At 33.4% G+C, this 24,750-nt stretch overlaps 1 protein-coding gene and 1 long non-coding RNA gene across 8 annotated transcripts in view; one reads left to right on the top strand and one right to left on the bottom strand.

Annotated features, from left to right (window-relative positions):
- Positions 1 to 20,061, bottom strand: part of Eip93F (Ecdysone-induced protein 93F) — a 46,108-nt gene extending 26,047 nt beyond the window's left edge. For 3 of the 7 annotated variants that reach the window (XM_015983773.2, XM_064354613.1, XM_015983777.2), the window contains exons 1-2: positions 9,770 to 9,927; positions 9,315 to 9,709 (exon numbers count right to left, since the gene is read on the bottom strand). In XM_015983773.2, coding sequence (XP_015839259.1) covers positions 9,315 to 9,408 — 94 coding nt within the window. In that variant the 5' untranslated portion in view covers positions 9,409 to 9,709; positions 9,770 to 9,927. The other 4 variants (XM_015983771.2, XM_015983772.2, XM_015983774.2 and 1 more) reach the window with 3 other exon arrangements.
- On the top strand, positions 8,541 to 16,126 carry LOC135265297 (uncharacterized). The gene is made up of 3 exons (XR_010332900.1): positions 8,541 to 8,756; positions 14,465 to 15,820; positions 15,869 to 16,126. It is a non-coding gene; the product is annotated as an uncharacterized LOC135265297 (long non-coding RNA).
- Positions 20,062 to 24,750: the final 4,689 nt, after the last annotated feature.

Genomic DNA, 24,750 nt, shown 5'->3' with positions numbered 1-24,750 from the left:
TTAATCTGAAATTCGAAACTTTACAAAATACATTACTAATTCGTATGCCTACGTACTATACCTACTACCTACTATTGGGTAGTTTTATTACAGTCAGGGTCAATAATAATAAAAAATTTATAATTTCAAATATAGACGACCTACGACAACTTTTGTTCAATCCAATCTAACTACTCTATGCCTACTATGTACAAAAATACTGGTGCCGAAACGATGCACTCGATGAAATGGCTAAAATGTTTAGCAAGTTTAAGATTATTTGGGCATGCAATTATCTGCTTATACCGCGATGCGAATCTCCGGCCAAGGTTAATCCATTCAAATAAATTCGCTAAAATCGTCAATTCTCAATCAAAAACAAAAACGACCTACCTCTACAGCGACGATATTGTTTACGTCGTCTCTGAAAATAGCGAAAACAAAGCCATGGGCATTAATAAAAAATCCTCTGTCCCGTGTATCAATGTTTATGTATGGATCTTGACGCTGTTGATTTAATCTGCCTTATCTCCGATTACTCCCATAATAGAAAATGTTTCAGGTAGGTTAGGCACACGGTGACATATCTGAATTGCAGATAACATTTCGACGTTTCGTCTAAACACATGCTAATTTAAAACCGAGACGTATTATTGCAATAAACATGTCCAGGGGACACTTTAAATATAGACCGGATATGTGCAATGCAAAACATTTTTTCCGTCGCTTTTCGGGCCGATCAAACGGCTTTTTGTTACGTAATCGGGGTGTAATTGGCGGTCATTTGCATGGACGTGCCGCCCCCAAATTGTTGCGTAACGCGGACCAACATATGGCCGATGAAATCGCCCGCAAAACTATACTAATGTGGCTTTCTTTGTGCGGTTGATTGAATACTTTGCGAAAATAATAGGCGGCTCGGGGGCGGTTAATGGCCCATAATGCGGTTTTATTTTTAATCCAAACGGGGACTTTTCAATCGCCCCCCAACGCCAATTACACAGCACCCGGGGGCCTTGAGACGACACCAAAATTGCACCGTCAAGGCTCCTGCGATCTTCCTGCGCCGGACCTTCAGTCCCAAATTATCCAATTGGACTACAATCAGCGCCGTAAAATGGCGACCCCTCGCTCATTTTCAAAAAAGCGCTGTTTAACTGTAACGAGCGCCAGTTTCCGCGAGTGAGTAAACACGCTGTCAAATGATATTATTTAAACTTTATACCTATTTATTTAATTAATTTACAATACCTACACAGAAAAAATAAAAAAAATATCTGTACCCGATGTAATACTAGATCAAGTGTTATTTTGAGTAGAGCAAAGCACACTTTATCGTCGGCTGTTGAGAAAAAATGATTTTCGATTGTTTTGATCTGGATTGTGATTGTGGATCAATACAAACAAAGAAAAAATAAAAAAATTATCTGAACCCTATATAATAATAGATCAAGTGTTATTTTGAGTTGAGCAAAGCACACTTTATCGTCGGCTGTAGAGAAAAAATGATTTTGATTGTTTCGATCTGGATTGTGATTGTGGATCAATACGAACAAAGAAAAAATAAAAAAATTATCTGAACCCTATATAATAATAGATCAAGTGTTATTTTGAGTTGAGCAAAGCACACTTTATCGTCGGCTGTAGAGAAAAAATGATTTTGATTGTTTTGATCTGGATTGTGATTGTGGATCAATACAAACAAAGAAAAAATAAAAAAATTATCTGTACCCTATATAACAATAGATCAAGTGTTATTTTGAGTAGAGCAAAGAACACTTTATCGTCGGCTGTACAGAAAAAATGATTTTGATTGTTTTGATCTGGATTGTGATTGTGGATCAATACAAACAAAGAAAAAATAAAAAAATTATCTGTACCCTATATAATAATAGATCAAGTGTTATTTTGAGTAGAGCAAAGCACACTTTATCGTCGGCTGTAGAGAAAAAATGATTTTGATTGTTTTGATCTGGATTGTGATTGTGGATTTAGTGTTGATTGTCGTCATTCGTTATCGGGAGCGTCTCGAGCGGTTATTATCAGATGAAATTGCTGAGGTCAGTGTGTTTGGGTGCTTGATCAATATTTAATGAATTTCTTATCCTCGTGGTGTAAATGAAATCGCTGTCATTTCTGGCAGAGCGGAAGCGTCATTACCAACTTACACAAACTAAATCTAGGTTAACCCCGTCGTTTTCGCAACCACGACAAAAGAAAACGTTAATCGAATTTTCAAATCCGAACATCGAAAGTACCGAGCAACAAGAATTTGATATTACAGAAAATTTCAAAATAAGCATGTCGAACGCGACAATCAAAATGCGCAAAACTGTGTGCTTTTCGTGAGATGAAAAAGCGAGTTTGTAACGAGGTTATTATGTCAAAATAGGAATTAATTCATTCAAACTTTTTACTCGTGTCGAAATTGGTTTGTAATTAGAGAAAACGCACTAAAAATGAATAGAGGAATAAATTGGCACACGATTGCATCGAGGCGATTTCTTTCCGTCAAGGTGAAAAAATTTCGGTTTAATTGTCGTGTTTACGCGCTCAAAAATAAATCAAGGGTTAACAGCACGTACAAACAGAGTCAATTATTTACAAACAAGCGGTGGGAGGCGCGGTCAACAACAAGCCAAAAAAATCAAAAAAACAACTAACCAAAATGCTCCTCATGCACATATTTCATTACAGCCAGCAATTAAATATCACAACAACGAGAACCGGCCGTTATCACTGGTCAGCAGCACAGATCAATCAAAAATTCGCACTGATAATCCAAACACAAAAAACAGAAATCTCGCTATGAACCTACTTTCCTGTAAGCCCTTATGGCCCGGATTAGGGCTAAGGGCAGACCGCCTCGACTGTGTGTGTGCACTCAACCGACTGTCGGGTAGGTCAGTTACTGCATATGCGCGAATGCGGTCCCGCATCTCGCAAGAGCGGCACATTTCGATTTTATTTATCTCTGTGTGTTGTGTGTGCGAAGAGAGTGAATCTGCAAGATGTTCGAGGCGAACCTTCCAAGATCTGTACAGTCACGGACAGAATTAATGACTCGGTATTTCTAACGCCGTAATTACCACACCGCCCCGATCGAGGGACAGGTGGCCCCGTGCTCTCTAATTAGACCGGTGCAGTTGGCACGACTGAATTTATTAGGAAATGGCAGAAAAACGCACTTCCGACGCGAAAATTCTAATCGCCTCCGTTTTATTATTCATACTTATTGCCAGCTAATTATGGTCAAAACCGCAAGTGAGTCAAAATTATAGCGAATTTTTATCTCAAAAAATCGGCTAACTCGCCATAGTGACCCGGATTTGGGGCGCTTTATCACAAATCGTCACTTAATTGTAGGTGCAAATGGAAAGTCAAAAATCAAGGTGACGATTAGATAAGATTGTTGTCTCAGTCTAGCGACACAAAGCGAATTTACCCAATTGATAAAAGTTCAAAGTTAACGGACATTTTCCGAAATTAGAATAATGTTCATGGTCAAACTTAGTTTAATTAAAGCCTAGATTGCATGTAAGTGTCTTTATTAGCATTGAAAAGTTGAATATTATTCAATCGATGTAAATTTTATTTAAATACCTCTAGTTATATTTAAATTGTTGCAACACACTTAATAAAGTAACCTTAAACTATCAGGTTTGATTTTTAACGAAATTCGAGCTAATCGCAGTTTGGGGTCGATTTGTGTGCTAATCTCGATCGCAGGAGTCTCGGCACGAATTGTTGACTATCAGCAAATTTTGGTGAATCAAAACGCTACGCGCAAGCGAAAAATTGGCAACATTTTTTTTAATATTATTGAAAAGACCAATTTATATTAAACGCTTTTATCTAACTTGCTTTGTTGTGTGTCTGTCTGTTTCATATTTTCCGAGCCAAATTTGAAAGAGTCCCTGTTGTCCGAATCAACTGAAATTTTGCACACTTACGTAATCGGCGTGACAATGCTTAGGTTATATACCTATTAATACTTAGTCATTTTCATTACGTTTTGTTACAAAGAAAAGTCGCTATATTTTTAAATTCATTTATCTTGTATGACAGACACATTTTTTTCTACGTTTTCTACCAGATACCGCTAAACAAGTGCACAAATCAGCAAAATAATGGAGTTAAAAAAGATTACAATAAGTAAAGAATTAAAAGCAAAAAACAAAAAATATATACTAAAAAAATGTTTTTTAAAGCTTTAATTCAAAAAATGCACTAAAAAAGAAAAAATTATAGTTTTTTATCAAAGGAGTATTATCTTGCTATTACACGTTAAGATTTTAAAATTTATTAAAGCCTTGGGTCATAAAGTCATAATAATACGGCGTTACAGAATTACTTTGTTCAGTTGACCAGTCCCAACGCTTTTATAAACTTTAGAATACGAACCTGTAAGCAAAAATATTCTTTTTTGATAGAAAAACATTATTTTTTCTTGTTTAGAGCATTTTTTATATTTTTATTTAGGTAGAAATCGGAGCTTGTTTGCGCGTAGCGTTGTGGTGTGGCAAATGGTATCAAAAATGACTTCCTCGAAGCGGCTAGTTATCAGAAATTCATAATTTCGAAGGTCACAGCATACGAATAATTAAGTGTGATTCAGCCAAACACAAATTCGGTCGAACATCAAACACCGGCGTCCAATTACGTCGATAAAATTCCTTGGCGATGAAAGTATTTTGAAATATCCGTCCATTTTGTCTACGCGCGTCGTCATTTTGTTCTAACTCAAGGCCATCTAAGCCGACCAATTTAACATTTCGAACCAATGGGTGTGAGTTGCCGAATTTTGGGCTGGTGGTGGGATGGAGTCGTACGTCGTCTATTGGCCCACACATCTAAAACTGGTTCCCAAATAGATGAATAGTTCGGCGGCCTTCGTGCATGGGCCATTCGAGCATGAATCACACGGTGAAGGTACCGGGCGGTTTTTTATTGGTTCTTGTTTAGAAATCGACCAAAATGAGTGAGTAAGACGGTGACGCGAAGGGGGGGAGTGCGGTTTCGGTGTGGAAATTTATTATTTGTTGCGTTATTATCATTTTTACTATTCAATCGACGAATGACCTTTTGACGGATTCAGGCCTTATATAGGGATCAACGGGAATTGCCACTTTTGGCACAAATGTCACGGGAAATCGAACTAGATGGCGAAAGATTTGGCGATAATGTCGACGAGGGAAAACAATAAATAATATCACTCAAGGGCATCGGTCAAAATGCGCGAAAAACACAAACACAAACACACGATTTATTCAATTAACAAAATCGAATTAGTTTATTAAAAATTTGATTGATGTTTAATTAAATTTAAATAAATACATTCGCAAAAATAAATAGAGATGTCTCTTAATACATTATAAAATTATTATCATCACTATTAACTGGCAGTAAAGTTTATGTTTCTGTAGTGATCATATACCTCTGCACCTCAACTCGTAATTGTTGAAAACATTTTTTTATTTTTATTTACATACAAAATTAATGAAATAAAAAAAAACAAAATATAAGTTACGCACAATAGGGAATACTTATTAACATAAAAAAAATATTTTAGGTACTTTCAATTCAGAATTATTATATTATTTTATTATTAGATAGGTACAGGTAACTTTTTCAAAGGTAGTCAAAAATGGTCTTTTTTTATAAATGCTAGGTAGCTACTGTGATTGTGAAAAATGTATGTGAAGACTGAAAAGTACAAGGAATGACACATTAGTTTATTGCTATTAGGTACCTATTAGTTTTTTATTTTAGCTTTAAATTGCACCTATTTAGCAACCTATAGTTTTAGTTTTGAGGAAATATTATTGGTTTAATAAATGTTTAGCAGTGTTATGCAAGGTTTTTAAAGACAGCATAATGTATAGGTGAAGAAAAAAGTTCAAAAACGAGAAATTTGTTATTTAATAATAACTGATTGGATCCTTTTTTCCCTTGAATGGATTTAGCGGTCAATATTAGTTTTCTCAACTTATTCTTCAAGAGGACCTTTTATTAGTTAAAATTCTTGAAAAAAATGGCATTCCTTGTTTCTCCCCTGTAAAGTACCCTAATTTCGGATAGGTTATCCTATTTTCGGACATCTGTATACTTGTACGTAACTATCGCAGTTATAACATAGGTATAGAGAATTTTTCCTCTACCACAGTGCCTATTTGGTTGTATATTAGGTAATGATACTGCATAATTTGTGGCTCTGCTTTCGTTCGGCTAGTGAATTTTTTACGTGGTGTTTTTTAACTCTATTCATTTTTTTAAAACTTTACTAGGTAAAGGTAGCATATAACCGTGTTCCTACAAAAGAAGTTATTTTTCTATTCATAATTTTTATATAAAAGTCATTTAAAGCTAAAGATCAAACCGCTCATAATTTTAGACACCAAAATGTAGACCCAGTTTGAGGTAGTACCTAGTATTCGGAATTAATGTTTTTTGAAAGTGATCTTACATAGACTGTAAATTACGACAAAAAAAACATATGTTTGTGATTCTTATCTAAATAGTTTACTAAATAACTTACAAAAATTAACTACGTTCCCCTAATTTCAGGTAGGTAGGTATTACCCTATCCAAATTAGGCTACCATTTTTTTATGTAAAAATTTACAGGGTTTACGTTTATAATACGTTTATATTTCCTGTGTGTATTGTCTATCCGTTTTTTAAAGCAATAGTTTATATATTACATAATATGAGAGTACAAAAATTGTGATTAATTTCGATTAATTGTATATTTTTATAGATGTTTTAAAAAGTATCTAAAATTCGGGTACTTTACCTAGTCATCATAAAATAAAGTACTTTACTGAAAACGATAACTTGATGATTTTATATTTCCCTTACGCCCAGTATTTCGGTACAAGATTGATATTTTGGATATCATACAAACTGCAGTTAAATTTTAACCAGAATATTAACCTGGTGGTGTTCGGCGTGCGTATTTTCCAATTAGTTTAATGAAAATGCTCAACGTTTCAACCTTTCTCGCAACAATAATGATTTATGATTTAATGAGTACTAGAGGTATGTACTTACTACTAAGATTTGTAAATGACATGTATTATTTTTTTCTAATTTCATGGTGAATTTGTAAATTTTGTTCATAAAAATATTATAGATAAACACGTTGTTATTATTAAAAATCGGCGAAATCTGGCAACAAAAAGTCGAAAGATCGTGGAAAATAAATATCCCGCAAAAAACTGGTTAACCCGACGCAGTTTTTTGCCCACTTAATTGTGGTTAAAACACTGGAATATACGCCGTACGGCAAACCAAGAAATAATTTTTATTTTTGTTTACCTAATAGTGCACTGGAATCCCGGTTGCGTTTTACGCAAAAAAATGAATTAAATAAAATTTGGAAAAGTGACCGAAGAAGAAAGTATCTTATTCAAATGTTCTTTCTTCATTATTTTGTGTTCTTGTCCATCTCAATAATTAATTGAAATTAATAAACAATTAGGTAGTAGCTATAGTAAGATATTATAACCTATAAAATATTATTTTTATAAATATTATATTATGTTTAAAAACCATTAACAACCTCACAGGTAAATCTCATAATTCATTGTCAGAATTAGATATAATTTAGGAATATTTTCACCTCAAACACTACATTTCTACTATTGAAGAATCTAAAATATTTGTTTTATATGAGAGATTTATAAAAAAAAACGGCAAAAAGTGTGGTTTGCATGGGGATCGACATTTTCTTCCAAAAGAGCTAATCGCTTTGCTTATTATTTAACAGAGCACAGTTGTGAAAATTAATTAGGTACCAAAATTTTTGTTCAAAAAATTTTAAATTGTTTTTCTATCAATTTAGTTTTATAACTATACTAATTAGGTATTCTTGATGTTGGCAATAAAAATTATAATGGCATCACCTGCAGCAGAACACCTAGCTGCAAATTAATGATTCCTAAACCTAAAGCTTTAATTAAATATCAAATTGAAAAGAAAGTTTGAGACGTGGATGTTAGAGGTATAAAAATATGCGAATGTAGTTTAGCAATACGGGTTGGAAATAAGGCTAAAATTAAAATTGAAAGCAATTAGTGTAAAAAGTGTCAACATCCTGTAAATAACAATCCTAGACGAATAAGAAAATATGGAGAACAAAAGTGTGTCGTTCTAAATTGTGTAAAAAAGGAAGAAAATGTATGTCAAAAATATGCTTCGCAAGTGTTTGACGGATTGGTAGCAATCATAATAATTATACACTTGTAAGTTGAAAGAAAACAAAATGTAAATGGTTTTCCGTGTCACAAATCAACTTGGAGCGCAAGTCTCGATGTAAAACAATCAGCCAACTAGTAATTATTGTTTCTTATCGAAATATTTTTCGAAATTGTTGTATGGGATTATTAAAAATGTCCTCCAAAAAAACCGCAAAAAACTAATTACAGAGTGGAAAAACAAAGCTGCGGTTAAACTCCACCCACACGCCAAAAGACAATTGAATGTGATTTGTCGGTCAAATGGGCGGAGCCAAGCATGACCTAAGTCCAATTTCCGAAACTAGTAGTAGTTTTTCGGGAGGGGTATCGGATTGAAGCAAAATCCGGTTCCGGCCCCCCCTCTCGCGGCCATTTTGCCGTTTTTCCCCGATCGGTGCTAATTGGAGCGTGCGGCCGTTTAAACAGTTACGTCATGCAATTTTGGAAAAAAGATTTTTTTGGTGGAGGGGCAGCATGTGCCTCTTCGTCAAACTGAGGTACCGTGCTCGCGCATGCCCCTTTCCAGTGCACTCTAGAGGTAAAGTTGTGCATCAAACGCCCTACCACAAATATAGCTCACGGTTACACTGACATTTACATGTTAATACGGGCACTATTTACATTGTTCATCTATAAACTAAATTGGAAATCGGCGCGGTCGAGGGAAATTGGAGTAAATCGGAGAGAAGAGGTGAAAAATTCGCAATTATTGGTTGAGATGTCGAGGGGTGGGGTGAAACGGCGAATTTTCCCGAAAAAGAAAAACAAGAGCAAAGTAATAATTCGGCGCCGAGACAGAAAAATGCGACTACGACGCATATAAAAAAGTGCATCTTAAAAATCATTAAATGCAAGCGAAGAGGGGTCGAATGGGGCGAACACAGCGTTCGAAATTTCGCTTCGCATTGTTGGTACGAATTCGATCCGGTTTTGAATTTTCTAGGGGAAACGTGTTCTGGGGAAAAATCACATCGTGCTCGCAGTCAACAGGTTATAGTAAATAACACCGGAATCGGCCGGATTTTCCGGTGAAAATACGGGATGACCGGCCGCTGTCGCAGCATTGGCGGTGCGTCCCGGGTTTGCTCTCACTTACCGACAATGTGAACCATGTTTCTTGTCCATCTTTGAAGTTCTCTTCTAATATTTCTCCTCTGTTGAACGCATCGCGCATAAGAGCACTCCGCCATTTTTCCCGAGCGGCAAGTTTGCTACACTGATTCGTATACAAGATTTTCTATTACCCATTGCTTCAAATCATTCATTACACCAAAATTTTATTAGATAAGTCGCCGAACGCACCTCCAACAGCGAAAAAAAATAATTTAAAAGTCAGTGGCGCACACACACCCCCACTTGTCAAAACGCCCGGAAAATTCAAACATCAGAGTCACTGTTGCACAGTTTTTGTTTCACTGCCTCCACGCCGCCTGTGGAAATCTTCATTTCTGGCCGTCGTGCTCCGTTTTTTTCGCCATAGCCGCCTAATATCTGGAACAGAGAACGTCAGACGATTAGATCGGCGTCGGAAAAGCGCTTTTCCTCTTGTACTTTTCGTTACATGTTTGAAGTGCGACGCGGTTGGCGCGTTTCCATTTCTTCTGAAAATTTGCTGTAATGTGTTGCATGAATGGTGGTCTGTATCACTACTGTAGTAACGTCATATTGTGACGCAACAAGTGCGACGCCACTCGGCGCTTGCATGCACTTGCATTTTCCCTCCCCTCGCTCGCCGCACACTAGATCGCCGTGCATCCCCGTACGTCTTGTCCTTGTCTGACGCGCGCCGAGACAAAGACGGCGAGAGAAAGTCGCTCCCCCTCGATTCGTTACATCTCTCTTCCTGGTCTATTTGTATTCTTTTCTAACGTATTAATCTCGCTGCTTCGGCGGTATCGGCGTCTTTCTCGCGCCGCTCTTTGTCTGATGACCTGCGAGAACAACGTTTCGGACGTCTTTGTCGGACAGACGAACATTTTCCTAGTTTAAACTTGAATTGCTCTCTTTTTAATAGGTTAGCTGATGCTGGCTGGCCTTTCGGACGCGGGGAGCGCTCGCGAAATTTACTAAATTTTCACAAAGAAACTCGAGCAAAGCTCAAGGGCCCAAACTTTACACGATTTCATCATTTATTTAAAACATTGCACCCAATCGATTTGGTGCACCAAAAGTTGACCAGATTCGAAACAAATTACACAAGAATTATTTAGCGTTATATGTAACTTTTCTCGATTATATGCAATTTTTAACTCTTCATGTCACTTCAATTATTCAAAAGGAGTTCTATTTCAAGTCGGATCACTTTTTCATACAATTGACCCTTTTATAAATTATTTAGAGAAATTGTCAAGTTGTCATAAAAATAGAAGAAATAATGTTTTATCGCTATTTCAAACCTACTTATTTCAAGTTTTAGTTCGCAAATAATTAATCGAATCCAATATTTATAATTCATATTTAATATACTTCACCCATAGGTGCATAACAACTTGTTTGAAATATTTTATGTTACAGTTTCTCATAAAAAATAAAAAAATCATTTTTCTAGTTGAAACTGGTCAGGTTAGATTGCCACTTCGCGCCAGATGATGTAATTAGCCTAATTTTTCGTCATTAAATTGTAATTAAATATTAAGATTGTTTATTTATTATTAATTTACCAAAATAATTTGATTTAATTAAGTGTTAAGTTTTATTAACTAAACGCTGAAAAAATTTAAGTTGGTATTCATAGCAATAAATTGGCTTAATTTAAAACAATCTTTATTTCCGTTTTTATAGTAGATATTGACTTTTTTTAAAATAAGTACCTAATTATGAGAATAATTATTTAATGGCTTAAAAAATAAAATTTCCAACACTCTTTTTGCCGTTAAAGAGCAACCATACATTATAAAAATTAATAATTAATTGTAATGATTGTATTATGTATACAGAAGCAATTCTGAAAATAGTTCTTACTAAACTATAAGTATAATTATTGTCGCAGAACTAGGAAATTATAACTCTAATTTTAAAATCATTTATTTATGGATAATGATTAATTAAAGTGGAAAATGAGTACAAACATGAAAGCATTGATTTTTTAAATTTTCTCTGAAGCAAATTTTACGCCAATTTGTTTTATTAACCATTCATTTGATGTTTTTAAGAAGTCTTAAACCCCCATGTCTATACAGAGTGAGTTTAAAGTAACGCATAGAATTCATAATCTTCTGAAATGTAATTTAATTTTGTAATTTTCCAAAATCGCATCTTATAAAATAAGACAAAAAATAATTAAGCTGTACTTATGTACTTATAACAAGTTGTTTAACTTTTTTAACTTCATTTTCTTTTTTTTTATATATTAAATTATTTATTTTTTTATACTACACTTTTTTATGCTATCAAAACCAGTAAACAAAAATATCTGTTTCCATTTAAATAAATACAAAATGGCGTCATTATTCAGAAACCAGTGACGTCACAAATGTTAGCATGATCTCAAAATGTAGCATTTACAAAAATAAAATCGACCAATTCGAGTATTTTTTTTTAAAATGACCAAAAACACAAATATGAATTTTATACATTACTTTAAAGTTTCTCAATATACAGGGCCGCCAGGAAGTAGAAATGCAGCTGATGAAGAGCTAAATAAATGTCCCAAAATTTTAATTTTTTAAATTAATCAATTTTGATTGATTATTTTTTAAATTTGTTCAAAATAGGTATTCATTATTGTCATTTAGAACAGATATTTTGCACACGTTTTCTAGAACGAAAAAGTCTAGAAGGTATTACTTTGTATTTTTTATTCAATGGGTTATGGGTTACAAAATATTAAATTTGACTTTTGCTGCTAATTAAAAAATAACTCAAGTCTTGCATCTCCAAAAACTCTTGAAATGCACGTTTGCATTTCCATGTTTTTTTTCTAAAATTTACTTAGTTGTCATTTGAACATTAATACATTTTGAGGACGAAAATACATAGAAATATTACTATCATTCTTGCCTAATGATTTGTTATTTATTTTTAAACAGTAGGTAAACATATCTTTAATGCCAAAATTCCATCATTTTTGACAATGTCAGTTCACCTCCAGATTTGGGATAAGCTTTATCTGCAGTGAAAATTTTATTTTGCTGAACATTGGCGTTTCTATGGAACTGTTTGCAATGCATTGACATAGAATAATACAATTAGTAGTGTTATGTGTTATGTAATGTAATGTAATAATGTTCAGCGAAATAAACTCTTTAAAATATAATACAGAACATCTAAGAACTCTACTAATACACTGATATGAGTTTTTTTAAATTGAAAATAGGAGTATTAGTGTTATGTGATGTTCAGTAAAATAAAGTCCTCAGTATATAAACAATTTTAACTAATTCTGACCTGTCCATGTCCTCGGCCACTCATTCATTTATCAGATTCAGGTACGAAAATAAAAAGCTACATGGTAAAATTGAATTATTTTCACCATAAACGACATTTCATGCTAATACTTTTTCATATATTCGGTTTTAAAGTACTTATTTAGCCATACATTTTAACGACTTTGTTGCATACAGGGTTATTCATAAATAGCATAAAGCAATATTTATGGTAATTTGAAAGAAGAATCCTGTCATCTCTACAGTTAAAAATTTTTCACTTCATACAAATTTGATATAGATATAGCTTTGAAACCATTTGTCTGAATATTTTTAATTTTGAAACAGTTGTTTAATAGAATGATATATTTTTTATTAAGTATTTATTTATTGCAGTCAGGTTCTAGCCTTTCAAACAGACCGACCGATATCGTAAATATCTTTGGACCACCCTTATCAAAACATTTTATTGTGAGGGTTGATTATCATAAACATCATTATCTGCTGTAGGTAAAATTTAATGATGTACAAAATGAACGTTAGCAACGTTGTATTTTAATTTCCGATTTCAACTTCTTCAGGCTACTTTTTCGGTGTTTTTTAATTTGTTTTTGTTTAAATACAAATCCTTTAAATTATGAACCAGATATGAAGATGTATTAGCAGTTTCAAAACTATAAAAAAGTCAACGTCGCATTTAACCGAATTATTTTTTAAAATAAGATTGAAAAAATTGTAAATTAGTAATGAATGATTAGATCTTTCAGTGAAAGAATAAATTAGGTACATAAATTATAACAGCTAATTTTGAGAAAAATGCTACGTTTTCGTTTTTAAAGTTTTGAAACAGCTAATAATTGCGATAGACAAAAATGAAGGTGTGGAAAGGTGTCCATATCACTGAAACATTGAACTGGATTTACTTAAAGCACTTTGCAAATTGTAGTTTCTGGAAGGAGAACAGTGCTAAAGTTTTCTAATGAAAATTCATCAAATGACGCTTTTTACGGCAAAAACGAAGATAAAGGTTTACGCGTATTTTCGCAAAAGTTGCTATTATCGCGATAAAAACATCGTCCTAGCATTTTGATTAGTCAAAGTGGTTTTAAATGATGTTTGTGTATAATTTCGTGCAATAACAATGGTTTTTTCGTCGCTTACGCATTTTCCGAACCATCTAACCTGTAAAGTCGAAGCTCGTCGTCTTCAAGCGTCGACATTCTTGTCTGTTATTTATCGAATCAAGGCTAGAAAAATGAAATGTCGATATATGCGGTGCTCTCAACTCCGGGAAATACTTTTGTTTCATTTCCTAGTTAAATATACCGCTAATTCGCTGCAACCAGCAGCGTAATATCGCGAATTTCGTCGTCCGTCGTTTTTTCGCTAATCGAGTGCTGAAATTTTTTCGTCTCGAACGTTGGCAACAACTCCATTATCGACGTTTTCGGGGCCCGATGCGAATATTTCGGTGGACCAAGGGGCGAGAGAGCGCTTCGTTGCAATTGTGGAGGGTTTAAGAAGTAGAGAGCCACTATTGATCGCATTTTTTGATCCCTTTCGTGCCGTCCGCCCCCCACACCACCGCCACTTGCTAAATGCACCCGAAAGTGGTGCACTCGCTGGATTTTTACAGCGCAAATTATTACTACAACCGACTTGAAAATTCGTAACCTTGATTATAATTGCGAAATTGCGTCAGGATGCATGTATGTGTGTGTGTACGTGTGAATCATGGATTGTTTGGCATTTGAAAATTTTATGGTTTCTAATTCTTCGACCATCATTAGATAAATCAAGGACGAGAATGAAACTCTTGTGTAACTTTTCCGATTTTTTCATTTCATTTTTGTAATGAGGCGATTTTTTCACACGATTACAGTTAACCAAGCGAAATGGACAAGGTTGAACGTTTCACCGGCTACAGGGTGACCCAAGCAACACCACGCTTCCGCCACACACGGCAATTTAACAGCGATTTTATTATACCATAATAACTACTTTATAATTGAATAATAAACGTTTACGTTTCGAGTCTCCCATAAATTCATCCACAGTGGCAAAAATTTCCAAAAAGGCAAACTGTTTCCTCTCACCGCGTTAATCTCGATTTGTCGCTATCTCGTAAAATTTCCGTTCTAGGCCAAATCTAAGTGATGCGGAAGTGCATGTTTTGCGAACGGATGCAGATTCGGCCGACATTTGGTGAACAAAAAACGCCAGCAATAATAATAATAATTCGCTGCGTTCGATCTGGGGTTGATATAAAAAAATTGAAACGTCCTCCGGCGATGCGTCTGGTGTTTTTTATTATCGGACGTGATGCAGTTGTTATTTTTCCCTTTGTTGTGCCAAGGGTATTTTTACATGAATTTTTCAGATCACTAAATTAATTTTTACAATTATTGTGCGCTTTGTTATCGTTGATTTGATGTCCTTTTGTGGAAAATTGCTAAACGGTAAATAGAAACGAACTGTTATTTACATTTTGTATTTTTTCTGAAAAAAATTGAATTTATTATTTCTGCGATGATGGCAATTTGTTTTTAATAAGGCCCCTCGAGTCAAAATCGATGGAAATATCATATACGGACTGTTATTAGCTAAATAAACACGTCGTAATGTAGAAATTACAAAAGCAATAAACATAAATATCGGTAAAGGAGACGATTTGCATCCCAGTCTTAATGAAACGGTAATAATAAAATCAATGAGTGTGTGACATGAGAATCAACCATTTTTAAAACATTAATTACCTACGCATAATTTAAATCTCTCTTTGTATACCCATTTTCTAATTTTTCCTGCCGGTCTTGGGAGAAAAAAGCTGACAAACTAGAACGGATAGTTGCAGACTCGCATCGACAGTATTTATAGATTCACGTCAGGTGTATGAAACTATAAATTTTTTATTGTGGAATAGTGAGCAGCTGTCAAAGTGGAGATTATTTATTTTTAAAACTCGATGAAATATATGACACTTCTGAGACTTTATCGCTTATCCTAATTTCCATTTTATACAACATTTCCATTAGCCCAACGATCACAATCGCAAAACGACCAAAATCTCGCGTTAATTCGATACCAAGTGTTTTCTGTGTCGAAGGAGAGAAACGCGTGAAATTTTTGTGTATCATGTGGGGCGAGAATCGGCGAGGGTTGGAGAACAAACACCCCTAAAACGGACGAAATTAAAAGGGGCCTCGCGCGACAACACAATAAAGAACATTGGAGCAGGGTGGGTTTGCCAAATATTTACATTGTCGGCTAAAATATTGTTTTTTAGGGCACGTGTTCAATTTAGAAATTGGTATCGATTGTGTGAAGGTTTCGGCTGAGCCGATCCCATCCGCGAAAATAAATCGTTTTTCTGTTACTGGGGCGAGTTCGTGGAAAATTGCCGGTGAGGGAAAATAGAAAAGCGCGACAAGTAATCGCTAACTTTGGGAAAACTGCTCACAACTATTGATGATTGTAATATTTTACTGTTATTCAACTCATTCACAACACAAATAAAATCAAGACTTAATTATCGTTTTTTTTATTTAATTTACAGCAAATGTGAGCAGTTGCGACAAGAAATACTCGTAGTCTTGTTTTAATTGTAATGATATAAGGACAGTAGCAAAGTGTGAACTTTCAGCACAGCTTTACAGCTTTTGCAGCACCATCTGTTGATGGTGGTTTGAGGATGTTCTAGAGTGACATCCGAACACGAAATCAACGAAATTTTTTTCGTGCGTTTCAATACATTTTTCAACCAGACCACAATTGTTTACTCAAATTTCGTTAAAAATTTGCTAAATTGGCTCGAAAACGAAATTATGTTCCCGCTTTTACGTTTTATTGATTGATTGGTTTAGTTTTTGTTTATGGAAACGCAGTTATCTCGCAAACATTTCTCAAAAATTACTCGAAAATTCGCCGAATTCAGTCGAAAGTACAGTAAAACCTCTCAATAACGGACACCGATGGGGATGTCCACTTATGGGAGTTGGAAATTTTAATGTGGTTTTGTTACGTTTCTACAAAAATGTTCGTTGTGAAGAGGTGTTCGTTATTCGGAGGTGTCCATTAAAGGAGGTTTCACTGTAATGTTATTTGTGCTTGTTTCGGATGTTTATGCAAGTTTTTTTTATCTAAAAACTCGATTGTTTCCCAAATTTTGTTAAAAATTTCTCAAAAATTCAGCGAATTGGGTCGAGGGCTTAAACATGTTTTTGAGCTAAAAGATTTTTAACCGGAAAGTAAGATTACTAAATCAAGTCCATTAATGATATTATTTTAATTTTTGAGCATCTCGGAACGTTATTTAAGCTGAAATTCAATTATCTTGAGAAATTTTGAATCGAGAGGTTACCAAGTGGTTTAAAAATGCAAAAAGTGTTACTTAAACTGTATTATTTATACAGAAGTACTTACTCACATTATGCAATTTTTTTTTATTAAACTGAAAAATAGTTCTTGTACTTGTAGGTACTTACAATAAATTGATCTTTTCTGAAATTCATCTCTCTGTTCTAAACTACAATTAAAATACATAATGAAATATATCATTTGATGCGTTCTGAAATTAATTCTGAACTTGAATAACTGGAAAAGCTGTAGTTCCAAAATGTACAATCTCGAGGTTTCTTTAATTTAGGAAACAAAAAGAAACCTTTTGCTTTTTGGAAAACATTTTTTAATTTAAATATTTAGTTGTGTTGACATTATCATTCTATTCAAATCAAACGTAAAATAGTGGTTGTGCATAAATTATTTGTAAAATTTTTTTGGAGATTGCACTGTTTGAAGTTAGTTATGACGAAGATTAAAATAATAAAAACTAAAATTAAAATAAAACTAAAACTAAATGGAAAACATTTGACTCAGTTGAGTAACCTTAAGGTATTTAAAACTATATTGCCAAAAGTACAACAAGGAAGTAAGCGACTTGAAAGAGAGTGCGCTCTGGATAACATCAAGCAACGCAAACTAAAATTAAAGAAGAAAACTGGAGATGTGGGGTGTGCTGAAGATTTTGGATTAGAGGCGTTACTTAATTATAAAATTAAAAGTTGGAATTTGCGGAAAGACTTGTAGATGAAATTAAGAAGATTGAAGTTAAAACCGCACTAGACCAACCTTGAATGAAGAACAGAAGAACCTTGAGAAGATTCGCCAAAAGAGTTTGGATTTTTTGTTCGATTTATAAGCCAAGTCAATGTATGAGTAACAAATTTTGAAAAGAAGAGGAAACTTCGACTGCAGAATTATTAAGAGGTGTTATGTTATTGATATGATGCAAAAACGAATTCAAAATTACTTTGGGAACAATAGGAAAAGACAATGAAAGGTGATTCAAGAACGGGAAGAAATGCTTAAAAGGATTGAGGAACACAACCAGAAAATAGCGCGTTTGAAAGAAGAGGAAGAAATAAAGAAACGTAAAATAATGTCACTGATTAAAAAGATCTTAAATTGAAGGACTTGAAGAAGATGGCGAAAGAAAATACTGAATTCGGAAGGAAGAATGCGACTCATTGAAGAAATTCTAAACATACAACGAAAAGTTGAAAAGAGATTTCCATAAAATCCACAAGCTTTTTTTGTTTGCTAAGCCAATTAAAATAATAACAAGGTGCTGGACTGTGAAAAACCGTTTTTATGTTTTGGAGAATGCTTTTTTTAATTTAATAAGTGTACATAATTTAGGAGTTTATATGTTTTGGCAATTTGGAAGTTACGTTTTGTAAAAAAAAACAGCGATTTTCAGCTTTCTTCTACCGGGTGACCTTTAATACAGATTGTGATTCTTGTCGTCAGGTTGCTAACAAATTTGAAATCTTAATTTAGCGACTTTGATTATCAAATTTAAATGTCGAAATTTTATACTCAATTGTCACTCAGGTAAAACAATTCCATGTAACTAACTACCAGAGAGGCCAATAATTTAGTGATGCCAATACCTAGATTATTTTGCTTCAATCTTTAAAAGTATGTAGAAAATTGTAGTTAATTTTGTAATAATATTTTTATTTTTATTTTCATTCTTCTTGCATCTACTTTAGTTTTAAGTTTTCTTTTCATTATACGTGTGTAAAGTCTTTCCACTTTTTTGTACTAACTTCTCTGCAATTATTTTTTCTATTATTAATTCATTTATTATTATTGTTTGTTCTTAATATTTTATTTTTATATATTTTTTATTATTTTGGGAATGAATTGAGTAGCCTTCGACTAGATTTCGACCCACAGAGTTTGTATGTTCTATTTGATTTTATTTTTTATTTTTAAAAGTATCATTATTATGATTATTATTATTAATTTTGTACATATTTAAATTCTGCACCAAACATTACAAAGCGCCCTTTATCTTTTTTAAAAGCTTCCTTCGCTATTAAAGATCTTTAAACATTTAGCTTTCTCGGCCATGAAAAAAAAATCAAACATCTTCTTATACTAAAGGTTTAAAAATTTAACGGATTATAATACCCTCCCCACGAGACATTTTCATTAGAGAAATCATTTTACCTCACTCTCTTCTATTTTGTTCAGTTGACCAGTTCTAAAGCTTTTATAATTTTTGTAAATTTTAGAATCCTAAACTTTAAGCAAAAATATTCTCCTTTGATAGAAAAACATTATTTTTTCTTTCTCAGTGCATTTTTTAAATAAAAGCTTGGTTTTTATTTTTTTATTATTATTATTATTAGTTTGGCGTCTTTTGAAGAATCACCTAACAAGGCAAAGGTTTCGGCTTGTCTCACCCTCGATTCCTCTGTCATGAGCTAAAGTTATTAGCTGTTTCAAAACTATAAAATCGCCAACGTCGCATTTTTGTGTTGTAGTGTTTTTTTTTTTTTTTAATAAAAGACCCTGAAAATAAATTCTGTCTTCCCTGTGAAAATCCCTCCCTGAAATTGAATTTTAATTTAAATTAATATTTTTTGCATCTTGCACCGCTTCTGTTGATCTGTTGTGGCCTGGGTGCGAGTTGTTGCAGATTGCAGCTGTCTAAAAAACCGGAACACTTCCAGCGTGAATTTGACCACTAACAGCAAGAAGTTGGCGTCAACAAAAGCTAATACAGCGTCACGTGTATGAAATAGAAGGGTATATTCTCTCTCGAAAAAATGAGTTAATTTGAATTTCGCTACCTTGATAACGCCCGAGACAAAGAACGCAAAATCGTCTAACCTTAGCCGCCTAAATAACGCTAAAAGTGAGCAGTTCGACCTAATTCCCTCACTTGGAAAGTAATCATAGATTTCGAGACAATGCGATATAAATCCGTCGAGATCGGCGCTACAACAGCAGCTACCGGGTGAAAAGACGTACCTCTCCCTCTCCAGGATTCGGTCCGAGCGTAGCACTGTGACCACGATGTTCCGAACAACAACAACAAAAAAATGTTTTACGCGCGTTACTAGCAGGAGCGCACTGTTGCATTGGTGCAATTGCAGTTGAGGTGCATGTGGTGCATATCCAAGTCCGACCTTGACACTCTTATGTCCTGATATACACACACATGAAACGTACTATACCTCTAACTCGACGGAGCGGCCCTTCGCTGCTTCGTCTGTACGTGTGGATTTCTGCCGGCACCGCTGCTGCACTTATTGATTTTTTACCATAGTTATTTTAGGAGTTCACTGCTTAAAACTAAATGCACTTGCAAGCGCTCGACGAGGAGGTAATTAAAGGCGTCGGAAAAATTGCCAACTGGAGAGAAAGGGACTTGAGGACGGACGAGAATAGGGGCGAAACGGGCTGATTTGCTTTAAGCTCAACATAGCAACCGGAGCCATTTCAACTCGATTTTTTTTAAACGCACGTTTTACTTTTTTATTCAAACCGAAAACTGTTGCACATTTTTTTCCACACGAAATTAACTTATTGAACACTTTAAATTTGAATAAACGATTTTTGTTTCAAGGTTTACTTAATTAGGTCACATCCAGCGTTAGTTAGAAGACTCACAAAAATTACTACTGAGACTAACGAAAACAAATCTCAATATCCACCGAAACTTTTTTAATCGGCAAATTTGAAAAATACATTTGTGTTCAAAAAAATTATTTTCACAAAAATTAAACTTTTTTTATGACAGTAATCGGGTTTATTTTTGACAGTGAGGTACCTAATGTTTAAAATAATTTTTTTCTAAACTTGAAACAGGATTTCTCAAAAACTACTCGCTCTAGAACATTTTAACAATGTATTACAGTGAAACCTCCCTTAATGGTCACTCTCTACAACGGACTCTCTGTATAACGGACGCGGACTAAAAAAATCCTCAATTTCCATAATATCATATTTACCTCCTACAACGCACCGAAAGAAAGACCGAAAACGTAGTGGTGCAAAGAACGAACATTTGTTTGATGGATTATGTAGAAATGGATGGAAATGTGTATAGCGAAAACCCAGAATTAAATATCGTTGAATGGATGCAAAATTTTTTAGAAAAATTAGATGAAAAGATTGATAAAGATGTCAGTTAAAAAAAACATTTTTTTTATTAAAATTGTCCACCTCCCATTAGTGGACACCTCTTCACAACGGACATTTAAAGATTCCTAATCGGTGTCTGTTGTTGAGAAATTTTACTGTACATCGTACTCAGCTTATGATTTTACTTCTAGATAACTATACAGGCTGTTATAAAAAAGACGCTCATGATTGGAACAGACGCGTCCTTTTTTACTAAAACATTGCAACCATCAGTTCAAAAATAGTTCAACTAAATAGATTCTTTAAAAAAATTCATCAGTAGGTATTACGTACTAAAATATATATTCACTGTCAAATTGATATAATTTTTATTATTCTAATAGATTTTTTTAGTGAAACTATAATATACAGGCTGATTCTTGTAGGGCCTACATTAAAACTTTTTAACTTCTAATACAGCTAAAGCATTAAAGTTTTGTATATGATCCAAGTCGACCATTTTGAGTCCATTTTTTTTTTAAATGGCTGAAATTTCGGAAATTTGAAACTTGAAATGATATAATAAACACTCATTTTTATTTCATTTTTGAATTTACTTTTTGAAACTCTGTGAAATTTACATTAGTTGTTAGTACATTAGTTAGAATCTTTTACAATAAACGAATATTTTTTGCATTTAATAACCAAAGGTTCGTCTTCTAAAATCTTCGTGATTGTCAGTTTTCAAATTGCAAGGCTACTATGATTTTTTGAAAATCTTGATAAAAGAATTATTATTAATTTCAAATGGAACAACCCTATTTTTCAATGGCAATCAAAAGACCATCGCTTTTTGTGGAGGCATTTACCAATATTTTCTATAGATACTTTCTATTAGTTTTTGAAATAATCGCAGAAAGTAAAATTTCAAAAAATACGATTAATTTGTGCTATTAATTAAAAGAAATGTTCGATTTGTCCACGATTTTTATTCAAGAAGTTACGAGAAAATTGGATAATTTTGTGACAGACTGACAGAATTTATTTTTCATAATTCACAAAGTTATAATGAATCATAATTAAATATTATTGTTTTACTTTTTATTCGACAATGAACTAGCTGAAAACTAAATAAAATGTCAAACTTTGACAATTATTGATCATTTTGAAAGGCTTCTTTGATTAACGATAAAAATTACAAAGTAAAATTCGTTTTTTTTGATTATTTTAAAAACTATAAAAGATAGGCCGTGTTGATAAAAGTTTTCATAAATGTCAATGTTCTTTCTTCGATGGCCTTTAAAAAATAGGGTCGTTTTATTTGAAACAAAACAGAGTTATACCTGTTTATTGAAAAACCATTTTGGAAAAAACAAACTAGCCTTGAATTTTGACAATTGACAATTTTGAAATTTTTAGATGGCTTTCGGACTTTCGTTTCTCGAATGCGAAAATAAAAATTTTCACAAAAAAATTGTCAAAAACTATGAGAGATTAGTACTAACAACTTAGGTAAATTTTACTCATCTTGAGAAGGTAAATTTAAAGATGGAGTTAAAATGTGTGGTTACTATTTAAAATTGCAAAGTTAGCGGCAATTGTTGAAGTTTTTTAAAACAGTTGAGTTGAATTCACAATTGTCAATTTAGATAGTATTTAAAATTTAAAGCTTTAGCTATATTAGAAGTTATAAGAAGTTTGTAATGTTGGCACTAAAAAAATCACCCTGCATAGGTATGTACAGTACGATACGATAAAAATGTATTTATTGGTAATATTATATTTTAGTTAATTATAGCAACCGTTAAAAGTGTCTTCTTTTAACTTCAACAGTATTGCTCTTCGATCGAATTAAATTTTCCTGGAATTTTTGGAAGCATATAGGCTCCAAAACTAAAACAGTCCATTTTAAACTAGAGGCTTATATTTATGCCAAAACTTTCTTCTGAAATGGCTGTTACGAGTACAACCTCCTAAAGTTTGGGAACGTTTTTACAAACTATATATTTTTACAATGTTTTGAAGGTTCACCTATAAAACTGTAGAAATTTATTTTTATCAAACTCACTTACAAGTCCATTTATGCGTTTTCTATGCCTCTGTAATTCTTAGCTAAAACGTCAAATGGTTCAACGATTTTTTTTATTTTTGTCGATTTATTTTGTTATCCGGAGCGAATATTCGTCAGTAACTCCGGAAACTATTACCCTATGACTTCCTCAGCTTAAAATAGTAGATAAATACTAGAGCCTATCGCGCTTGTTTTATATTTTTCGTGATTTGTTTTGTAAAGATTTTAAAAAAAGTAACAGTGTCTTTTTAAGTTGAAATTTGTGTGTGTATCTAATATTTTAAAGAGAGTTTAGTGAATACTTTTTTCTTCTAGTGGACATAATTATTGTGTTATGCATCGCAGATTGGGACAATTTTTTGTCTACACATCTTCAAAAAAAATTTTTTTACTTAAATAATTTACCCTATTTAGGAAACTTTTTGGGTCACTATTATTTTTGAGTTCTATTTTGTGTCATTTAAGATCTAGAAAATTTTGATGTATAATGAGAAAAAAACCTTTGTTTGCCTACCTATAACAAATATTTTATAATTTTTCTTTGTTTGCACTTTAGAGTTTGCGTATATTTCTATGAATTAAAAAAATGTTTGTTTTTATGCACTTGTATCTCAACACTTGTAATTATTTTAATTGACATTATTATTGTTAGTTAGCATCACTGGTTTTTACCAGATTTGTGTTCGTCGTTTGTGTTTGGTGTATATTAGAGAAGAGAAAATATGCTCCATTGTGGCATAAATGGTGCAGTTCCCATGGTTGATTAAGAAAAACCGATAAATCGCACATTTTGCAACACGATTCTCATGTATCAGCGCTCTCGTTTGAACTTTAGCAGTGGCTCGGACACTTAATTCTTATAATAATATTAAAATATTCAAGTTTATTTCATGGCATGAGAAAATATAATGGTTTCCTTTAATTACAATTAATATTTGAAACGAAACACGTCGAAATGGAATCTCGATTGAAACAATACGGCAAAAAATTCCGCCGTCTTTGTCTTTGAAGCACACACTTCAATTCAATAATAAATTTCAACGAGCTTTAGTCCCACGGTTATTGTGTTTTTTAATCATCTCATTATCCATTTTTGCATTATTTATAAGAAGTGTGCCCGTTCGAAACTCTCTAATACTGAGTCCGATTTGAGTATGGTCGTTAGGAATTAAAATTTCAAATACGCTACTATTTAATGTTAAGGTGATCAAGTTTATTATTTCCCAACGTATATTAGCAATTATTAAACTGGTTTAGTAAATAGGCACGGACAGATAAATTTCTGCATAAATTTTATTTCTAATTATTTTAGACGATCCGGCCGATTATTTTCAACTAATAACCTCAATTCCGTTTCTGGGTCAATATCGAAAACTCCCAAATAGACCGTCAATGAGCGAGCACGTTTCGACGGTCCACCCTGTATGTGACCGAAAAGTTGCACAATTAAGCGCGTCCCAGTTGTAATTAGGTTGATCCTCGCATAAACAATATTTGCGTTTCCACTCGACATCAGCCCAGACAATATCAAAGTTGAACACAAACAATTAAAAGTGACTCAATTCAGGCAAACATTTTCGCAGATATGTGGTGTACAATACAGTGGTGAAAATTTCAACGAGGGCACGTGACGCACATAAAAAAGCATCGTACTATAGAGCAGTCATGTGATTCCTTTG

This window comes from Tribolium castaneum, chromosome 2 (genome assembly GCF_031307605.1).
Source record: "Tribolium castaneum strain GA2 chromosome 2, icTriCast1.1, whole genome shotgun sequence".
Lineage (NCBI taxonomy): Eukaryota > Metazoa > Arthropoda > Insecta > Coleoptera > Tenebrionidae > Tribolium > Tribolium castaneum.
This window is presented reverse-complemented; position numbering and strand designations above follow the sequence as displayed.